The 20,668-nt window shown below is 41.5% G+C and overlaps 1 protein-coding gene across 3 annotated transcripts; it reads right to left on the bottom strand.

The window, feature by feature from the left end:
• Positions 1-255: 255 nt before the first annotated feature.
• Positions 256-19,213, bottom strand: INIP (INTS3 and NABP interacting protein). Of its 3 annotated transcripts, none has more exons than XM_029920369.1 (5): positions 19,073-19,213; positions 17,840-17,922; positions 5,310-5,412; positions 2,842-2,932; positions 1,536-1,717 (listed from the first exon to the last, which is right to left on the bottom strand). In XM_029920369.1, exons 2-5 carry the CDS (start codon positions 17,862-17,864, stop codon positions 1,622-1,624), a joined length of 315 nt encoding a protein of 104 aa, XP_029776229.1. In that variant the 5' UTR covers positions 17,865-17,922; positions 19,073-19,213; the 3' UTR covers positions 1,536-1,621. The 3 variants fall into 3 exon arrangements, with proteins under 3 accessions (XP_029776231.1, XP_029776229.1, XP_029776230.1); XM_029920370.1 differs by lacking the exon at positions 19,073-19,213 and adding an exon at positions 18,731-19,055; XM_029920371.1 differs by lacking the exon at positions 2,842-2,932 and having other exon boundaries at positions 256-1,717.
• Positions 19,214-20,668: the final 1,455 nt, after the last annotated feature.

Below are 20,668 nucleotides of genomic sequence, written 5' to 3'. Positions count from 1 at the left end.
TGCCAGTCGGTCATAGGTCACACAGAACAGAAAGTGTCAGAACAATCCAAGAAGATGAGGGCCACAGTCGAAGTCCCAAGGAAGAGCTGGATGGGCCTGAGAGGGGACAGGTGCCAGACGCCCCTGGGGCTCCTCAGCCGCAGGGAGTAAGGGCACCGTCGCTCTAACAGTGACATTACAATGGGAGCAGCCGCCACCTCACCCCAATGCAGAAAAGCAGTTCAAATTCTCAAGAATCTAAATGGCACAACCGAGTCTAGAAGTGTCCCCTCCTGCTTTAATTAGTTTGGGTTAACACAGGGCTTATGCGATTGTTGCAAATACCTCGGGAAGGAGGGAAAGAAATCCTCTGAAAGGAAGACGAACTTCAATTAAATACTCACCCAAACAGGAATTTTAAGTTTCAGTTCCTACCACCAGAGACAATGGGGACTCAAGGCTAATATGAAGTCAGTTACAAGTAGTTATAAAATACTGTATTTGCGATATAGCAGAAAATATAATTTCAATCCTATGAAAGGTTAAAAAAAAAAAAAACCCACATAGATTTTAGCTAAGTGACCTCTAAGTTTCATGGACATAGAAATCTATGACTTTATACACACACATACACACATATGCATATACATACATATGTATATATACCTACCTACATACATATGTATACACGTGTGTGTGTGTGTGTGTGTGTGTGTGTGTAATGAAAACTGAATTCCCCTACCTATGGTTTTCAGACTCTTCTGAATTGGAGGCTCTAATTCTGTAGGACTGGAATAAGGTAGGAGGCACTGCCTTTTTCAACAGGCACCCCAGATTGTTAAAGCTGAGTCATACTGAGAAACTTGCTTATCCTAACTCCTTAAAGTAATTAAAAAGGGGCTTGACTTGCATACATTCTTAAATTATAACAAAAATGGACAATACAACGCTGGCACACCACACGTGTAGTAATAAGAGGACGTACAGATTTTAAAACCACGTTTCTTATCACTGTTTCTAATGGCCTTTAGTCACATAATTTATTGTGGCATAGTTTATAAAAGATGTTTAAGACTTGTTGGTAACTTAGTCTTATCTGAGATTTTCTTTGAAAATGGAAAATTAGGGAGATAATCATGAGTTAAAGAAGATTTCAGGATGACATGTTGACTATAAACACAAAAGATACACTGATAGCAATCCTATAAACAGCAAATATAAATGTAACTTATTTAAGCCCATTGGTTCACATTTTTAAAAGCACCCTCATTTTTTTTAAGTACTACAAACGGTTCGTGAAAGTCTGTTGCAGACAGTGATATATCCGGCCCACCCAGGTGGGGGTGCGGGGCGAATGTATGCCACCATCCAATCCAGAGGCTGACTTGGAGCTAAAACCAAACTGTTTTGTGTGACAAAACAGTGACAAGGAGCATCATCAGTTCCTCGTGGAGAACAGTTCCCAAAGCTCGCGTCCTCCTGGCGACCCTCCTCTTCTGCTTTGAATCACACATACCTTTATTTTAAAGAAGCAAAAAGTATAAAAGTTCACCAAAATTCTGTAAGTCACTGTTTGTATAGCACTAAATGATAGTAGCTTTGGCATTTGGTTTTATAGTTGCTTTTGCTACAAATATTTTCTTCACTCTGGGTCAAGGCGAGGTAAGACGGGAAGAATAAGATTCCCAAATGCAGAGTCTTGAGTGATGAAGTATCCAGATGAGTGTGCATGTGCGTGCTGGGGGAGGGTTAAAAAAAAAACAAGGCTATTAAAGTCACAATTTTTCAACCAAGGCATTAAAATTACTTATCCTTGAGACGAAATTTATTTTAAAAATCAGTCCTGCTGCTGCTGCTGATTTTGTTTCAATACAGAGGAGATGGACAGTAATCAAGAATTCATACAAGCTGCACTAGGCACTCATCTGTCAGACCCCCTCTCTCCTCTGTGATTCTCTGAAGTCAGTAATGAGTCAGACATGAATTAGTTTATTCCTTGGAGCAGGGAAAACCAGCCACAAAGGTCCCAAAGATCTCTTGCAACAAACCAGGAGCTTGATGAAAGAAGGGCAGCAGTTGGGGAGGGAGAGAAGTGGGGAAGGGGGCCCATGACTGGTGATTAAGACACCAACATTTTTGTAAAGAATGTTGGAACGTAAGTAACAGAAAACCACCAGTGACCTTCCTCTGTCACTAGAGACAGGAAGACTGTTTTTAGGTTGCCTGAAGGGAGATGATCTCTTATGTCTCTTCCAATTCCGAAATTCCAAGGCTTAAAAGCATAGGTAATGGTGGCTTGTTCAAGGTCTCTGAGAGTGTTAGTCAAACTATCCAGGATCACTGTAATACTAAAACTGTTTATTATTACTACGAAGAACAGTATTTTTATGAACTGATGGATTATCGCATTCCTATGGTCAGAGTTAGTCCTTAAACGTTTCCTGCACATCAGGTATGCTGACCATTAAGAAAAGAATCCAAACAACAATAAACCAGTAAGACTGTTAAGGGATGTAACGACATGACAAATTTGAAAAAAAAATAACATCTGTACCATTAAACTAGGCAGTTCAGCCCCTAAGATCATTCTACCCATCCAAATATCCTAGCCCCGCTTGTACACAAGCAATCACAGCACAGAATCAATCAGGGCCGTGTCAAAACCATAAAAGATGCTTTCGTTACCGCTGTATTGGTCCTTCAAATCCTCTGAGCATGACTGAACATGAGAAAACCATTGCAATTATGTGTGGAACGCTTTTATTGACATCGCTCCACTGAAATACACACCAGGAATTGTGCTGGACTCCCAGACCCGGGACGTCTCCAGCGAGACCAGAAGGTCGGCTACACTTCGCTCACCTGCAGAGCGGCCTTCTGCTGGGCTGCAATGTGCTGCTGCTCGGCGTGATCCCGGAAGTCCTTACTGAGGGGGGGTCGCGAGAGTGCAATGCTACAACGGGAGTCTCAGTTACTCGGCTGTTTGCGGTAGAGACCTCCTTACCTCTGAACCACACTTTTCATTACGTATTCTTTAGAGGGATAAAAAAAAAGCCTTCCAGAGTAGGTCTTTTTTTCCTTCTCCCACTGTTGACATTAATTTATATGAAAAGCCTAGGTTATTTACTGGGGCTTCAAATTACCTTTTTTTTTTTTTGATGATTTTTTGGGGGATGATTTACGGTCCCCTACTTTCAAACAGATTTGAGGTACTCTCGTCTATTGTAAAGTTACACTTATGATGAAAACAGAAGAAGTGAATCTTTCAAGCACATGGCACAGCACGTGTAAAAGCCCAGGGCGAAAGACCTTGACGTGTCTGAAGGAGGTAAGAGTCCAACAGGACTGGACGTCAGGACTGAAAACGGGTGAGGTGGGATGGCAAAAAATGATGCTGGGGAGGAAGGCAGGTGCCAGGATATGAAGAGCCTTGTGAAATACATTAAGAAATGTAGACCTTGTCCTAACAGTAAAGGGAGACCCCAAGATTATTAGTAGCAGAGAAGTGACATGATCACCAGTCCATGATGGCTCCGAAGTGCCACCACTATGGCAGACAGGGCCGGGCACCTCAACAACTGTTTGTCTCCCTATTTCCTTGCCAGTGGAACACAAACTTAGTTCTGCTACCGATGGCCCCATGCTTCAGGGCCGGCCAGGCCCATCCCTCAGGGGGTGAACTCTGACTGGTGTAAGTGCCATTCCCCTGGCTGGTTTCTGGCTTAGGGAAGAGAAAGATACACAATTCTGGGCAACTAGACTTGAGGGGTAGCCTGCCGGAAGGCTTCGGAGAACATTCTCCACGCTCTTACAAAACGAACACAGGGGAGGAACCTTCTGGCTTCTGCCTCTATAGGTGGCTCAGTGTAGGGGTGAGGTGGAGGCTACTGCAGTCATATTTTGGCCATTAGGGAGCTGCTGACCCACAGAGAAAGGGGCAGGGGGAGCCGGAGGGCAGCCGAGCGCTGTGGACACTCCCAGGCCACTGCGTGACGCCGCTCTGGACCCCCCTCTGCTCTTCACACTCCTGGTTAATGTACTTCCTAACGTACGTGCCCATTTTCTTGGGTTTTGGTTACTTCCAGATGAAAGCATTCCTAATTGACACAACTGATAAATGTATTCAGAAGGACTTAAGACAACAGGAAATCCAGGGACGAAGCAGCTTTAGTAATTGAGGCAAGGAATGAGACTGGCCAGGACCAGCAGCGATGAAGAAAAACAGATTTGAGACTTGCTTCAACTATAAACATCAGAGGATGGTACATGCTTAGAGATGGAAACAAAAGGATAATAATAACAAATGAAGGTCACACTCATGACTTTGAGAACTAGTAGATCTGTACCATCCACTGAGACAAGAAATCCAAGAATATTAAGTGGTTAGAGGCACGAAGTAAGAGGAGTTCCGCTTGGGCCACATTTAAGTTAGAAATGCCCAAACGGCATCAGAGCAGAGGGACCCAGGAGGCGGTTTGGGGCTCAGGAGAGAGAACTAGATAAAAGTTCTCAGCACACAAACAACAGGCTGTGAAGGTGGATGCAGCTGTCGAGTGGAAAAGATGTGAGAAGATTGGGAAACTGGATCTAGAACTGAACTCTGAGGAGCAATGACACGAGACAGGCAGTGGGGAAAGGTCTGCAAAGGAAATGAAGACAGTGTGACACTGAGTGGATGGAGGCCAAGGACGGAGAGTATTTGAAGAAGGAGGGAGTGATGGTGGTGTCACGTAATGTTAACAAGTCTCGTAAGGAAAGGCTTCTGACCCGCCGGATTTATCTACAATAGGGTGCAAGTGACTTAGGGCAGCACCTGTTCTTGGGAAACGGGGAGAGGGGCCCTCAGGACAGTGGTGTGCTGCGGAGTAAAAGGGAGTGAGTCCAGGTGAGGACAGGCAGCGCTATTCTAAGCGGTCTGGCTGAAGGGAGAGGGGAAGGCTGGGGGGTGGCTCGCGTGGGGCAAGCTGAAAGAAGAGATGTAAGAGGGCAGAAACCGAACACAATAAAGATTTCCGGGCTACCTAATTCTACCTGCTTTACAGAATGCTTAAAAAGTGGGATGTGACAATGATTTCAGTAGCAAACAAAAACCGCTCAAACCCTTTTCTTTTTTTAAAGATAGGTTCTAGGGAACATTAAATATTCTAGTTAGAATTAAAATATTTGAAATCCAATCTATTTGTCTAATTTTTTTCAAATCTAACTAGGAAATAAAGCATAACATGTAAATTCCAGTATTAGAGAAATAAACCATGCCAACCAACTTGAGGTGTTTTGTCCAAGGCATTTTTTATATCACTGGATATAAAAGCCACATTCTTCGTCAATACCTGGCTCCAGGATGATTTGCTGAAGACTGGTTCTGCATGAGTAATTTTCTTTTCTCTTTGTCCAATTCTGCCAAGATTGCAACTCTGTTCTTGTTTTGAAAACCTAAGAAAGATGGTGGATGAGGAGAGAGAGAAATTACAAAAACATGTTAGAGGTATTTTTAAACCCAGGCCACTTAGAAACCCAGAAAGCAAGTTCTCTTCTCGAACAAGATAAACGAGCCCACTAGTAAGCAGTTTTCCCTCTCCCCACCAGCGGCTTGACCGGCACAGCCCATGGATATATGCAGAGTCTGATACTGACTGAGGACTCTGAAGCCGTGTTTTAAAGAATTGTGATCACCAAGGTTTTCAGGGGGAAAAGAGCAACAGGCATGCTCAGACGCAAACAATATTTATTTTTCTCAACTGCTTTTGTTCAGAAATGACACATGATCTTTCAAGGAACAAGTCAAAGAACGGTGACTGACTACACAGCAGTTCTGAGAAAGAAATGGAGCTGAACAGACCGGGTGCAGAAAGACCGAGTCCTTTAGCAACTACTTAACACTGGGCTTGATTTTGATCTTCAAATTACAAAAGATCTAGAGCAGAGGGTGCCAAGTCCCGGCCCAGGAGCAGCATCCACTAGGTTTTTAAAATCTGAATTAAATGCCAATATGTAAACCCCGAGATAATGTAAACAAAACCCTCAGATTTCTTGCTTCTCTAGAAACATGCTGAAAACTGGCAACAAGGGATCTTGTGGTAAAAGTTAACTAGAACGAACCGTCCTCACCTCTAACTGGGCACTCGCTAGCTTACTTCAGTCCTTATCTGACTTGTTTATACGCCCTGCGGGCATTTGAGTTTCTGATCCCTGATTCAGAAGAAAACAAACGGAAAGAGAAAAGCCTGGGAAATGGCACGCCACAGTGAGTTCTCTGTGAAGTGGAGAGCACTTTGCAAGGGGAGGCGCACTCTCCCAGGTGCGGCCATGAAGTCGCACATGTTTACAGCAAGTTACACCACTAGGGAGAGTTCCTGCTATTGGACAAAACTTTTTTCCGCTTCTCAGAAGAGGCTAATGCATTCTTAGAAGATAATTCTGTGGTTCCATCTTTGTAGGAATTTAGAGATACTGTAAATAGAAAAGTCCTGAAAAACGGGGCTCAGTTGGTGGGGCCTTGATCTCAGGGTTGTGAATTTGAGCCCCATATTAGGAGTAGAGATTATTTTTAAAAATAATAATAATAAAATAAACTAAAGTCCTGGAAAGCAGATGTGAAAATCTGATAGTGTCCAATATGTGGCGAGCAAAATAAATAATCACACTGGAAAGTATTGACCTGCTGTTTACAGAAATATCAATTTCCCTCAAGATAAATTTGTTCACAAAAAATGTTTTAGGGTCACTACAGTAAAGTAATTGTAAATGTGTCTACAAAACAGTAAGAAGACTACATGAAGATAATTTGATAAATAATGCTCAGATAAATACAAGCACAACGGAGTTTTTCAATGCTCTTCGTTGTGTATAAATTTACATAAATCATTTTATTTATTTATTTAAATTTTAAAATATTTATTTTTGAGAGAGAGAGAGAGACACAGCACAAGCTGGGGAGGGGCAGAGAGAGAGGGAGACACAGAATCAGAAGCAGGCTCCAGGCTCTGAGCTGTCAGCACAGAGCCCGACGTGGGGTTCAAACTCACGAACCATGAGATCATGACCTGGGCCAAAGTCAGATGCTTAACTGAATGAGCCACCCAGGTGCCCCAACATAAACTATTTTTAAATGTCTCTCCTCCATGAAAAGGAACCAGACTTCTGGTTGCATGTCTTAGGGTAAGAAAAAAATCAAGATGGGCCTGGAACATCTTACGGTCAGAAAGCAAGAAGTTTTTTAAAGAATGTTCAGGGTAGTGCTAAAGACAGGGAAGCCAGTTTGAGGTTAGCCAGCCTGTCACATTGGAACATTAAAAAGAGCATAATAATTATAGCTAAATAGAACAAATTCAATCTATGATAAGCCATGACTTCATAGTAAGATACAAAAGGGAAAGTTAAAATACATAAAAAAACAGTTGTAAAGAAGGATGAAAATAATTATTATAATTAATCATTAGATTAGCCATAACGATTATAGTTAATAATTAGGTCAGTGTTAACATTTAGGGTTTGTTTCTCCTACCAGAGGTATCTGTCTCTAATGTACAGCTGCATAGGGCTTTGTTAAGGCCCAGGGAGGAAGGGGCAGGCATGGGGAACTGGGGCCAGACGGTTCCAGAAACAGCAGGTTAGGGACCAGCACAGGAAAGGTGGATTCAGCGCAGGTCCTCACACATAATACACCATTAAAAGGAGACCCATGGCTATGAGCACCCATGTGACACAATGACCAAGTAGTAAGCGTGCGTTCTAACTGGGTGAATTAGTGAAATATCCTAAAAGAAAACTAACTGTACAGACGTAGTAATCCCTGACCTCTTGGAAGATGAAATGCATTAAATCCTGGCAGTAAAGCTACCACAAAAGGGCAATTAATTCATAATGAAAACAGAACGCAGAAGGATTTCATTCAGGGACTAACTTGAGGTTGTGAGAAACCAAAAATCTGAGATAGGCATCAGTTTACAAAAATCCTATTAACTTAACAGGTACAGTTTATTTATAGAAGGGACCCAGTGCACCCCAACACAGCTTTTCAGTCCTGTTCAAAGGCATTACCAAATCTTGTGTTTTGGCAGAGAATGAAACTTACCCCCAAACATTAAAACCTGACTTATCTGACATTTTGTTTTCTTTTTGGCAGTGGTAAGATTACTGTAACCCTAGGAAAGTATAAAAAAATTACTAGAATCCTGGGAAAGTACAGAGATAAGAATGTGAGAAAATTATTATAACCCCAGGAAGATATAAAAAACAAGTACAGAATGAGTAAATTAATTAATCACGGGTTAATATTTTAAAATCAATTTAAGTGTACAAAGTATTATAGTAATTATAAAAGGATGTGTTATAGTCATATTAATTATAATTCTAATTTAAACTATTAAAGAGAATTTAACTAAATAAGCTTATAATCAATTCTAAAGGTTTAAAAAATTTTATTTTAGAATTTAGTTTATTAGATGAGTAAGTTCAATATACTGTTAATTAAATTATGAGCTGTGATGAGTATTTTTCTCCATGCACAAGATCCCCTCAGACTTCAAAGGATTCATTAAAATATGGGATAATGCTGATCTCTGTCTCTCACTGGGTGTCCCAATGCTCCCACCCAGAAGCTCAAGTTTCTTCCTACGCACATCTAACCAATCACTTAATCCAACTAATTTTATGTCCTAAACATCTCTAGAAGAATTTCCTCTCTCAACTCCTTCTCCACAGTCTAATCAAACAAAATGATCTCTTGCATAATATTCTAGACCTTAATGTGTAACTACAGGCACCCGAGAACCACAAAGATTACTTTACAAGGAAAGGGTATGGTCAGATCTTTTAGCTGTTTATTTTCTGATCTTGTCTAATGCCCCTGAAATCTATGCTTCCTTCTTGACTTTTAAAAATATATATACACTATTACTTTACAGGTCTTTTTTTCACAAAACATTTACATTATAAAAGTATATGAAAGTCAACAGATAGCACTTAGGGTATAATAACAGCTTATTGCAAATTGAAACTTAAGGCACAAACTAAGTAGTCTATCTGGTCATATTAAATAACATATAATGTTCCACAGTAAGGTTCTCCTGGCTTTAAAGTTTATATAAACTCTAGGACATTGATATGTAACATATAACTCTTTTATTATACTCATTACATGGTTGTTTTTTTAAACACATACCTACCTCTTGCCATAATTTAACATTTTTACACATTTCATAAAGTTAACAACTAACTTTTTATCTTCTTAGAAGTATAAGGGTGTTAAAGATACATCTCACATGCAGTACTTAATACTCCTTTATAATCAGCCTTTTTCCAAACAGAATTATCTTAGAATAAAGCAGCACACTCTCAAACACTTCTACTTTTAGAACTTGAACCCTACCTCCATTCACAAACCTATATACATCCTCACCTCCACGTTTGTTCATAGAAACATTTAGCTCCCGTACATTTTTTGGTCACTAAAAACATTCTTGAGGAACTAGCATCACGTCAAATTACATTTAAAACCTAACACCCAGGGCACGTGGGTGGCTCAGTCGGTGAGTGTCCGACTTCAGCTCAGGTCATGAGCTCGTAGTCTGCGAGTTCAAGCCGCACATCGGGCTTGCTGTGGTCACTCTGTCAGTGCAGAGCCTGCTTCGGATCCTCTGTCCCCCGCTCTCTGCCCCCGCCCAGCTTGAGCTCTCCCCAAAGTATTTAGAAAAAAAAAACAAAAAAACAAAACCTAACAGCTGATATTCACTTTACACGAATAGCTCTATCACATGTAAACAACTAACTGAAATTCTTTTTACTGAAAAAAAAATACTAGAGCTAAAGAATGAAAATTATTTTGTTTGATCAGTGGGGTTATGAATCATCTACTTTCCAATTACAGTTGACAAATTGCTTTCATAACAATTTTTAAAGATATTTAAAAATATTCAAATCCTTTGAAGTGGTTATCTGATAAGCTAGATATTCTTCACAACTATACTTTTTTTTTTTTTTTGAGGTAAAGAGAGAGAAAGAGAATATGGGCAGGGAGGGGGCAGAGTGAGAGGAAGAGAAATCTCGAGCAGGCTCTGTGCTGACAGCACGGAACCCAACACCAGGATCAATCTCACAAACCGTGAGATCATGACCTGAGCTAAAATCAAGAGTCGGACGCTTGACTGAGCCACCCAAGTGCCCCTTGACAACTATACTTTAAATCAACATGTCATACTTAAACACACCTGTTTAGTATTAAAGTCATGGTGGCACTATTAGTTTAACATGTTTTAAGTCATTTATTGAATCAACATATTTATTGTGTATCCTTCATACACAGGCGCCAGATAGGTTCCAAGGACACAATGACGAGCCAAAACTTGACATGATTCTAGCTCTCATGGTTCTCAAAGAGTCCAGTGAGGATAGAGATGATCAAATAATTCTAGAAATGAATGTATACTTAGAATATGAATAGTCTGAAATAAAATTCTATAAGCATTTCTAACAATCATTATTATAGGAATTAATGCCGAGTAAACCTGACCTAGACTGGGAGTAGGGGGACCAGTGAAGGCTTCCAGAGAAAGTAATGCCTGAACTGAAATCTAAAGGATAAATAAGTAAGTTCATTAGGGGGCGGGGCAAAAAATGACACTTCTCCCTATGAAAAGAGCACTGTAGCTGCAGTGCTGAGATTAGGCTAGACAAGAGAAAAGAGGAGATTATTACAGTAGAACACGCTAGAAATGACAGAAGGTGTTACGGGCCAGAGAAGTGGAAAGATAGGAATAGATCCGACAGCTATTTAGGAAGTTAAATCAACAAGACACTGATAGAGTAAATCTAAAGTACGGAATGAGGAAGAAGGGGTCATGGATGGTTGCTAGATTTCAGACACGGTGAATTATTTCTATTTTTCTATTGCTGCTGTAACAAACTACTACAAACTCAGTGGCTTAAAACAACATAAATCTATTATCTTACAGTTCTATAGTTCAGTGGTCTTACTGGGCTAAAATCAGGGCTGCATTCCTTTCTGAAGTCTTGGGTGGAGAATGTGTTTCCTTGACTTTTCCAGCTTCTAGAAGCTGCCTGAGTTCCTTGGATCCCGGTACCCTTTCTCTGCCTTCAAAACCAGCAATGCTGCATCTCCCTAACCCTTCTTCTACTGCCGTTTCTCTCTCTGACCACAGCCAGGAAAAAAATGTGCTGCTTTTAAGGACTCATGTGATTAAAACGGGCACACCTGGATAATCCAGGATTATCTCCCCATCTCAAGGCCCTCATTAACCTTAATCATACGTGCAAAGTTCTTTTTGCCGCATAAGGTAACACAGTCACAGGTTCTGGGGATTATGATGTGGGTATCTTTGGTGGGGGAAGGATCATTCTGCCTACCACACCCCCTGATAATATATGTCATTTATTCCGTGGTTAAAGCCTCCACCAGGGGAGACTGCCTGATGGCTAAGTCTTAGAAGAATAAAAGCATATCACATTATTAAGTCATTAATAAGTCATTATTAATAATGAGTTGGTTATTACTAATAATTAGCTTTTAGGTACCTAGTGAATGGAAAACACTTCTTGTGTCTGCTGAGATTGAAAAATTATTCAACTTTTAGCCACCTTTTGGACTTTATTGAAAAGACCTCTCAAAGGAAAGGAATAAACCCTAATGTCTGCTCAGATGACCGCCCTGTGCTCATGCTCTCTCCCAGGCCTCACGGACTTGCTCCCTGTAAGACGCTGCCACTCTGTCTACCTGTTTGAAGTTTCCCGTCTTCAGGACTGGCTAAATACGACGATGAGTCATCTTCCGCTTGAACCAACCTCTCCTCACCACTCACTTTTCTTTTCCTCTTAAATTCACAGGGCCTCTTCTCATTCAGTGCAAGGATTTTCTGCTTCATAATAGATGCAGAAGAGATGCAGCAATTAAGAAGTCTTTGCCCCTATTCTAGAGCTCCCAATTTTTTCTTAGACGCTATAATTCGAATGTTCTAATCCCTCAGCTAAAGTGCAGTATGGAAAAACAATGAACAGGGGACTTGGGCACAGAATCGATCTGATTTCTCATCTCACTACTACCAGTTACTACTTAATATTGGGAAAATCATCTCACTTTGCAGGACCGATGGGGACAATGGTGACAGCGTCAAAGGGTGGTTATATGAAATATAGCAAATATAAGTAAAATACCTAGCATACAGCCTGCCATGTGGTAACTGCTTCATAAATACTAGCTATTACTGCCGTTATCTAGCATCCTCTAGCAGTTAACATCACTAGATTCTGGTCAGCCCCATTCTGCCAATCCACGTTCAGTGAATAGTTTTTCATTACGAAGAATAAAGCTGATTAGCATGCAGCTTTCTAGGTTCCACTCCCAGGCCAGGCCTCCCAGGCCAGCTGAACGGATCTCAAGCTCTCTCCTCACTATACACGTTCTCTGAAGCTCCTTTATATCATATTCTGCCTCAACTCAGTTTCTTTCCTACTTGAACCTGGGGCCTACACATCAATCCTAGCACATCAGAAAAATCCTGTACTCTTTCCTTTGTAGTTAAAAATGACACAGAGAAATCTAGCTTAAAAAAAAAACAAAAACCTAGAGCAGGGGCACCTGGGTGGCTCAGTGGGTTAAGCGTCCGACTTTGGCTCAGCTCATGATGTCACGGTTCCTGAATTTGAACCCCGCATTGGGCTCCCTGCTGTCAGCACAGAGCCCTTTTCAGATCCTGTCTCCCTTTCTCTGCCCTTCCCGTCTTCTCTCTCAAAAATAATAAACATTAAAAAAATAATAATAATAACAACTTAGCCTTTAAAAATAAAGAACTTACCACAGGGGCACCTCGGTGGCTCAGTTAGTTGAGCGTCCAACTCTTGATTTCAGCTCAGGTCATGATCCCAGGGTCCTGAGACTGAGCCCCATGTTCGGGTCTATGCTGATAACAGACACTGCTTGGGATTCTCTCTCCCCCTCTCTCTGGGTCCCTCTCCTCATGCATGTGCCCACAATCTCTCAAAATAAATAAATTTTTAAAAAGATATTAAAAACCAACTGTAAGTCACATTGCATCCACACTCTCCACTTTAAAAATATACAAATGCAAGAATTTAAAAACGGTTTTTATCCGCCAGTGAGACAAATTCTTAATTGGATGTAGCATACCTTAGCACAAGGCTCAAAGGTACATTTGCTTTTTTTTCTGGACTATAGATGGTTTGGGATAAGACTAGCATCTGAGGCTGAGGTCAAGCAAGACACCTCCCAAGCAAGAGTGCCACCCCACTCCAACATGGCACCCTGAGATCACAGCTAAGAGCACCCAGAATGACTCCAGATCAGTAGTTCCCACCACCTGATTTGCAGGCCTTATCGTCACTGCTATAAACATTTTGAGAGACCTATAAAAGAATCAAAGAAAATCACATTTTTTACTATTTCACCAGGTTTCTCTGTGTGTGTAAAATCAGGCTGGACCAATCCACACAAACATAGGACCTTGATATTTACCAATAATGAAAGATTCTTTACATAGTACTTTGGCCAAATTGCAGTTTGACAATCTGCCTCTACATGTTAGAAATCTCAAAGTGTTACTCATCAATCAAATAGTTAGTAAGAACGAACCAAATGTTCCACACTATGACAGATGCTAAGAATAGGAGACTTCAGTGACGGTTTGCCAAGAGCGTATGAAATTTCGCAGTCCTGATTGCTACCACAGTATGACAGACTGCCAGAGCTGCTAGAGGGCCCAGTGAACACAGTGGAATTCTGTCTTCTACACTAGAGACATGAACAAGTTGTAATGTACAGATCAGGGTTTCTTTTTCAGTCTTGCTTCTTTCAGTTATCGTAAGATAATTAATGCACTTGACATTCAATCTCTGTATTAAGTAGTTCCTATACACATAAACAGTACAGAAATAATTTAATATAGAAAGTAAAATCCAACAGATCCAAATAGATAAGAACTTAGGAATTCGCTGGGAGTCTACAGAGTATGACAGGGACTCCCTCTGCTGGTCCCCAGCAGCACCCAGGACACCAACACCACCGCGGACCAAAGAACAACAGAAGCCAAAAGGCTAATCTAAAGTCACTTCTATTTAGATTAGGGGATGTTTCACAGCAGATGATTATGGAGCAATCACAAACTGATTATGGATCAGTCCTAAAAATGTTTTATTGCAAACGAGAAAAAGAACACCAATGAACGGTAAATCTCAATTATTTGTGCTATGAGAACAGAGAATTTAAAATTTATTTTCATCTGGACTGGACTGTGTGACTTTTCTCTTAGCAGCATATTTCCTTTCAAAAACAGGCCTATCTTTGATTTTACTTTGGTTCAAGTTAAATTATTTTGAATCTCATAACTAGGTGAAAAGAAGAGATCAAAGACCAGAAGGAACAGTGACCTGTGATTAACCCACAGAGCACACAAATCACACGTGGTTATCTGAGACAACTGTCACCACAGCTAGCTTTGCACAACGTGACACTTCTATAAAACTCAGGCAACCTTTAGTTTGCCCTACACCCAACTAATACACTGAAACAGATTTACATATAATAAAACAGACTTCCAACTTCCAGTACTGACAGAGTAGTCTGGGTAGAGCAGCCCTATCACTGCAGAAGTATGAATTCTGGACAAATTATTAAAAAGTCATTATGTGAAGGCACTAGAAACTGACCCAAATCAGGTAGAAACTGCAATGAGGGAGATTTGGGAATGTGTAACCTTTAATTCAATCCACAAACAGTATGGATCGCCTCACCTTACTGGCTTCGAGGTATCAGAGAACAGAGCTCAGAGCTGGCAGAGTAGCCAGAAAATGAGGGGAGAAACCCAAGAGGGAAAGCCATGGGGAGTAAAGCCCGAAACATGCCTATAAAATCCACCCAAAGTGTGTCTTCTTGCTAACACTAGCGTGGTGGGGAAAGCCCAGGAGATTTAGCAGTAGAGGGGCAGCTAGGCTAATCAGACTGAACGGAGATTTCAGCTACTGCCCAACACAGGCAAGACAAGAGTTTGGAGTCTGAGTTGAGTTGAAGGCTTGCATATGCTAGAAATCACATTTCAGAGGAATGCAAAAGAATCCAGAGTCTCTACAATGTATTACCCATAATATCCAGTATCCAATAACAAATCACTAAGTATAGCACGAAAAAGGAAAACGTGACCTACACTCAAAAAAAAAAAAGTCAACAAAAACCAACTCCAACATAATCAAGATGATGCAGTTAGCAGTGACAGAGGGCCTGTATCCAGACTCTTAAAAAAACAAAACACTTAACGCTAAAAATAACCCAATTCTTACAAAATGAACAAAACACTCAAACAAATCACACAAAAGGATGTACAATGGCTAGTAAGTACAAAAAAGAACTCAACCTTTGTCATCAGGGAAGTGCAAGTTAATACTATAATGAGATGCCCCTTCCCATCCCCTAAAATAGCTAAAATTACAGAGACCTATACCGCTGTACATAGAACACCCAGAATTCACACACACTGCCAGAAGGAATGTAAAATGGTATGACTGGTTTGGGAAAAGGTTCGGCAGTTTTGTATAAAATTAACGATACACTCAGTTGCTCCACTCATATCTATTAATCCACACATCTACAAAAAGACATATAAATGAGTATTTTCAAAGCAGCTGTATTCACAATGGCCAAAACTGAGACAACCCTAAAACCCCCGAACAGGAGAATGACTAAAAAAATGGCGGTAAATACACAGAGTGGAATACTACTCCAGAATAAACGTGATGAGCTATTGATACACGGCGTGACACGGATGAAACTCAGAGCACAGTGAGTGAAAGAAGCTGGACACAAACAAGTACACACTCTATGATTCCATTCATAAGAAATTTAAGACAAAACGAAGGTTGAAAAAAAATCAGAACAGAGAGAATAAAAAAATATGGGTCAAACAAAAGTTCAGAGTTGACAGGCAAAGGAAACAGAGGTTTGCTTTCAAGTTGTGAAACAGGAAACAACTTACAAAGTGGGATTTAATACTTTCCAGAGATTACATTTTAATTTTTAATTTTTTTTTTTTTTTTTTTTTAGAAAGTGTGAGCGCCTGTAATTGGGGGAAGAGAGCAGAGAGAGAAACAAAGGAAGAATCTCAAGCAGGCTCCATGCTCAGCAGAGCCTGATGTGGGGCTAGATCCCACGACGCTGGGATCATGACCTGAGCTGAAATCAAGAGTCGGACACTCAAACAACTGAGCCACTCACCACCCCCTAAAACTTATTTTTGTTCTTTTTTAAGCTTATTTTGAAAAAGAGAGAGAGAGAGTGAGCATGTGAGCATGCATGAGCAGGGGAGGGGCAGAGAGGGAGAATCCAACCAGGCCCTGTGCTCAGCTTGGAGCCTGACTCAGGGCTGCATCATGACTGTGAGATCTTGACCCGAGTCGAAATCCAGAGTCAGATATTCAACTGACTGAGCTACCCAGGCATCCTCAAATTTATTTTTAAATAAAAACTCCCAGAGGAAGCAGAGTGGCTCATCGGAAGGGTGCTGGGCCCATAAATAAAAACTCCTTCTCTAGGATGTATCTGACTTGATTTGCTTTAGAAACCGTCTAAACAGAGATGTATATGAAAGTGTCTAGAGCAAATGAAGATAAAGGCATGGATATTGCCTGGTGATAATATAACACCTTTAAAAGTGGTTCTGGGGGCTCCTGAGTGGCTCAGTCGGTTAAGCGTGATTCTTGATTTCAGCTCAGGTCACGATCTCATGGTTCATCAGATAGAGCCCCATGTTGGGCTCTGTGTTGACACTGCAGAGCCTGCTTGGGATTCTCTACCTCTGCCCTTTCCCTAATTGTGTGTATTCTCTCTCTTAAATAAACATATAAGTAATAAATAAATAAATGTGATTCTCAGGTGTGGGTGCCTGGGTAGCTCAATTGTCAAACATCTGACTTTGGCTCAGGTCATGATCTCACAGTTCATAGGTTCGAGGCTTGCACTGGGCTCTGCGCTGACAGTGTGGAGCCTGCTTGGGATTCTTCTTCTTGCTTTCTTTGCCCCTCCCCTACTCATTCATTCTCTCTCTCTCTCTCTCTCTCTCTCTCCTCTTCCCTCTCCCCTCTCCCTTCTCCCCTCCCACCCTCCATGCCCCTCACTCACTTGCGCCCTCTCTCTTTGAAAAAAAGAAAGTGGTTCTGAGGGGCACCAAGGTGGTTCAGTTGGTTGAGTGTCCAACTCCTGATGTTGGCTTAGATGCTCAGGTTATGATCTTGAGGTTCATAGGTTCAAGTCCCCCATCAAGCTCTGTACTGACCAGGCAGAGCCTGCTTGGGATTCTCTCTCTTCCTCTCTCTCTGCCCTTCCCCTGCTCTCTCTCTCATAATAAATAAACTTAAAAGTGGTTCTGAATGCCAGTAAAAGAGAAGAGAACACAGGTTTACACTGTGAATAATCTTAACACAGGTTAAAACATAGAATTAACAGGGGTGCCTGGGTGGTTCAGTTGGTTAAGCGTCCAGCTCTTGATTTTGGCTTGGGTCATGATCTCATGGTTTGTGAAATCGAGCCGGCTCTGAGCTGGCAGTATGGAGTCTGTTTGGGATTCTCTCTCTCTCTCTCTCTCTCTTTCTCTTTCTGCCCCTCCCCTGCTCTTTCACTCTCAAAAATAAATTAACATTTGAAAAAAACAAACAGGATTAAAAACTATTAAGAATGTTATATATCTGATACAATCTTAGACTTACTTCAAATACAGGGTTTTTACTTCACTATTCATTTTATTATCTGACTACAGTTAACTGCCATATACTAACTTTTCTATTAAAACATGTTTACTATTATGGGGAGAAGTTCCTATTAATAACAAGTTCCAGCACGCATTACCTTGTCCTGATGAGTTTGCTGCCATATCTTCCTATTTTGTTTCAACTCTGTGCAGTGGCAACTGGTCAGCAATTTACAATCGCCTGTTTAAAAAACAAAAAACAAACAAACAAAAAAACATGTGCAAACATATAAAAGGCTATAAAAGGCATCATACTTCAATGACAAACTAAAAGTTGTCAGAAGGTAGCCTCCCTACAATGAAACATTTGCAGTTTCCTCATCAGAAATATACATCTGAAAACCACAAATTTAAACTCTGCAAAGCCCTCAAGTATTTAGTTAGAACGTTAAGTGTTTATTCTTGCAGATGGTGATACCAACATTTAGCATTACTGACTTTAATATACACCGTTACATTGTATTTACCAAATACTACCACATATATCAACTAATCGACAGTATCAATGCGATGAGTGCTAGAAAGAAAAAAATCACTCTGCTACAGTGCTTCTGGATTCACTTAAAATATATCCAGCAACGACTGTGAATACTAAAAGCTAAAAAGGAAAACAAGCCTAGAATTTACCAAGTACATACTCTGCACCATACACTATGTAAGACGCTTGAAATTATTTTACTTATCACCGTTTTATAGATAGGGAGTTCAGTGCCCAAGGTCACAAAGCTAATAACAATATTTGGGCTGTTAGTTTCCAAACTTCGTGGTTTTTGTCATAGGCCTTGGGGAGGTCGCAAATGAGCAGGACCCCACTCTAGCCTTCAAAGAACATACAGTCCGATGGGAAACTATACTCTCATTCAAGCAACCATACGAAAGCGTTTAACAAACGCGCTCTTTAAAAGGCATAAACAGTGCTCCGGAAGCAGAGAGGAGCTGATTCTACTGGCATGATGAAGGATGCCTTCAAGGGAACCCGGGAAACGTACCAGGGCTAGCACACAGACTGCGGTTTTAAACAAAGTATCGTTAGGCGCTTTTCCGGCACAAGTACAGGGCTGGCAAGCAGGCTAGGTCGAGAACAAAGAGGGCCATCCAGAGAAGGGGAATGTTACGCAGGGATGTAAAAAAGTGGCACCAGCGTCTCAAAGGGTCTTTGCAAGAGGGCGTGGAGGGCAGGCTGGGCGGGGGCTGCGATCGACACCACCCAGAGGAGGGGAAGTGGAGAAGGTGCGGGGGCCGCTACCCTGTGGCAACAAAGACAGCGGCAGCAGATCCGCGCTGGGGCCACACACTTCCATCCCCGAGTGCCGTCAGGTGGTCCTACTTACCCGGGCTACCAGAGCGCCCAGGACCCTCCTCGCACCCAGAATGCTCTCTCAAAGGGGGCGCGACCACTTACAGACCGGCAGACAGAGACCCAACATGCGGCTCTACAACCTTCCCGCCCCCGCTACGCTTCCGCCTCCTGCCTGACGTACACCAGAGGGAGCGGAAGTCCCGCCTTCCACCTGCAGACTGCTGCGGCTGCCCACCGCGATTCGTGTTTTAACTGCTTGATGCATACGCCACTTCCCTTCTGAAGAGTGACAGCCGAAAAGGTTCATGGGAGATGCAGGCGGTGCTGTTGGGGACGGGGCCCAGACAAGGCACCAAGAGACGCTTTGCTACTGGCTCTGCTAGCAGAGGCGTGGCGGAGGCCAGCTGAGACCTTAGCACGGCGAGTGGCCCTTTCGTTAAGGACCTGAGACGATAGGAATCCACTTCGGCTAGGATAAAGGGGAGGGCCAATTTTCACAGGCTGGGCTGAATTCTGTTATTCAATAACCATTTCGGGTTTTGCGTCTGCACTCTTCCACAAACCCCAGCGATTTTTTCTTATAGTTTACATAATTATACATAAGAAAAGCACCAAACATGCAGAAGTGTTTGTTACTATGTTATAATCTGTTTGAGAAATGGCTGTGCCACGTCTCAGAACATGAAGCCCCTTCTAGTGGGATCACCTGATGCCTGATCTACGGATCTACCTATTTTCATTAAAAGGTAACCATGTATTGATGTGAGTCACCTGTTCTGTGGTGGGGAACCCCTCTTATGGATATTTCTAGAATTTGAACATAGATTTTTAATAATCAGTGTTTGCTCAATGGTAAATGTTCATAATGCACAACTTTGTTACGTACGGATCTCTGAAATAATAACACTACCAAGCATGTATTAGGTGCCTTCCGCATGCTAGGTTCTTCTTGTACGTAGGCTCTGATCCTGCCATTTCCTGATTTATATATGATTTATGTTTATGTCTCTGTATATGAAACTCAGAAATGTTGAATTACTTTATGTCAAGTAACAACCTGAGTTTGAAAGGAGTAAATGTTTTGCCCACATTCTTAAGTCTCACACATTGTCTCTGCCCTGGAGGAAGGAATTCCTTGAAGTCCACCTCTCCCCGACATCTTCAATATAGAGACAAAGTGTAATACAAAGGGTAGATACGTGAGCATTCTGGTAGTCAGCTAGGACCGCTTTTCAATTAAGAAGCATTTTTTGAGGGGCACCTGGCTGGCTCTGACACAAAAGCATATGACGCTTGATTTCAGGGTTGTGAGTTGGAGTTCTACGTGGGATATGGAGATTACTAAGAAAATATGAATAAGCGTAAAAAGGCCTTTATGAGCCCTGACTGACTAAAAAGACGACCGGGATGTATATGGCTGACAAAATCTTAGGAGATGTTTTTGGTTAGGTGGCCTGACCAGATATACGGAAATCAGGGCAGGGGAAAGCTCCAGTCTTAAGTCATTTTTTGGTTTGTTTGCTTCAAGTGTTTATTTAAATTCTAGTTAGTTAACATATAGTGTAATATTGTTTCAGGAGTAGAATTTAGGGATCGATCCATCACTTACTACAACGCCAGTGCTCAT

This window comes from Suricata suricatta, chromosome 13, assembly GCF_006229205.1.
Source record: "Suricata suricatta isolate VVHF042 chromosome 13, meerkat_22Aug2017_6uvM2_HiC, whole genome shotgun sequence".
Classification (NCBI taxonomy): domain Eukaryota; kingdom Metazoa; phylum Chordata; class Mammalia; order Carnivora; family Herpestidae; genus Suricata; species Suricata suricatta.
Note: the sequence above shows the minus strand (reverse complement) of the source record. Positions and strands in the feature narration are given on the sequence as shown.

Bases quoted from the DNA above. Each gene is read 5' to 3' on its own strand.
- INIP (XM_029920369.1), bottom strand. From the start codon at position 17,864: ATGGCAGCAAACTCATCAGGACAAG. The intron at 2,933-5,309 runs GTATTGACGAAG...CTCCCGTTGTAG, and splicing joins GCAAATCATCCTGGAGCCAG to CATTGCACTCTCGCGACCCC. The intron at 1,718-2,841 runs GTGAGCGAAGTG...ACCCTCCCCCAG, and splicing joins AGCAGAAGGCCGCTCTGCAG to CACGCACATGCACACTCATC.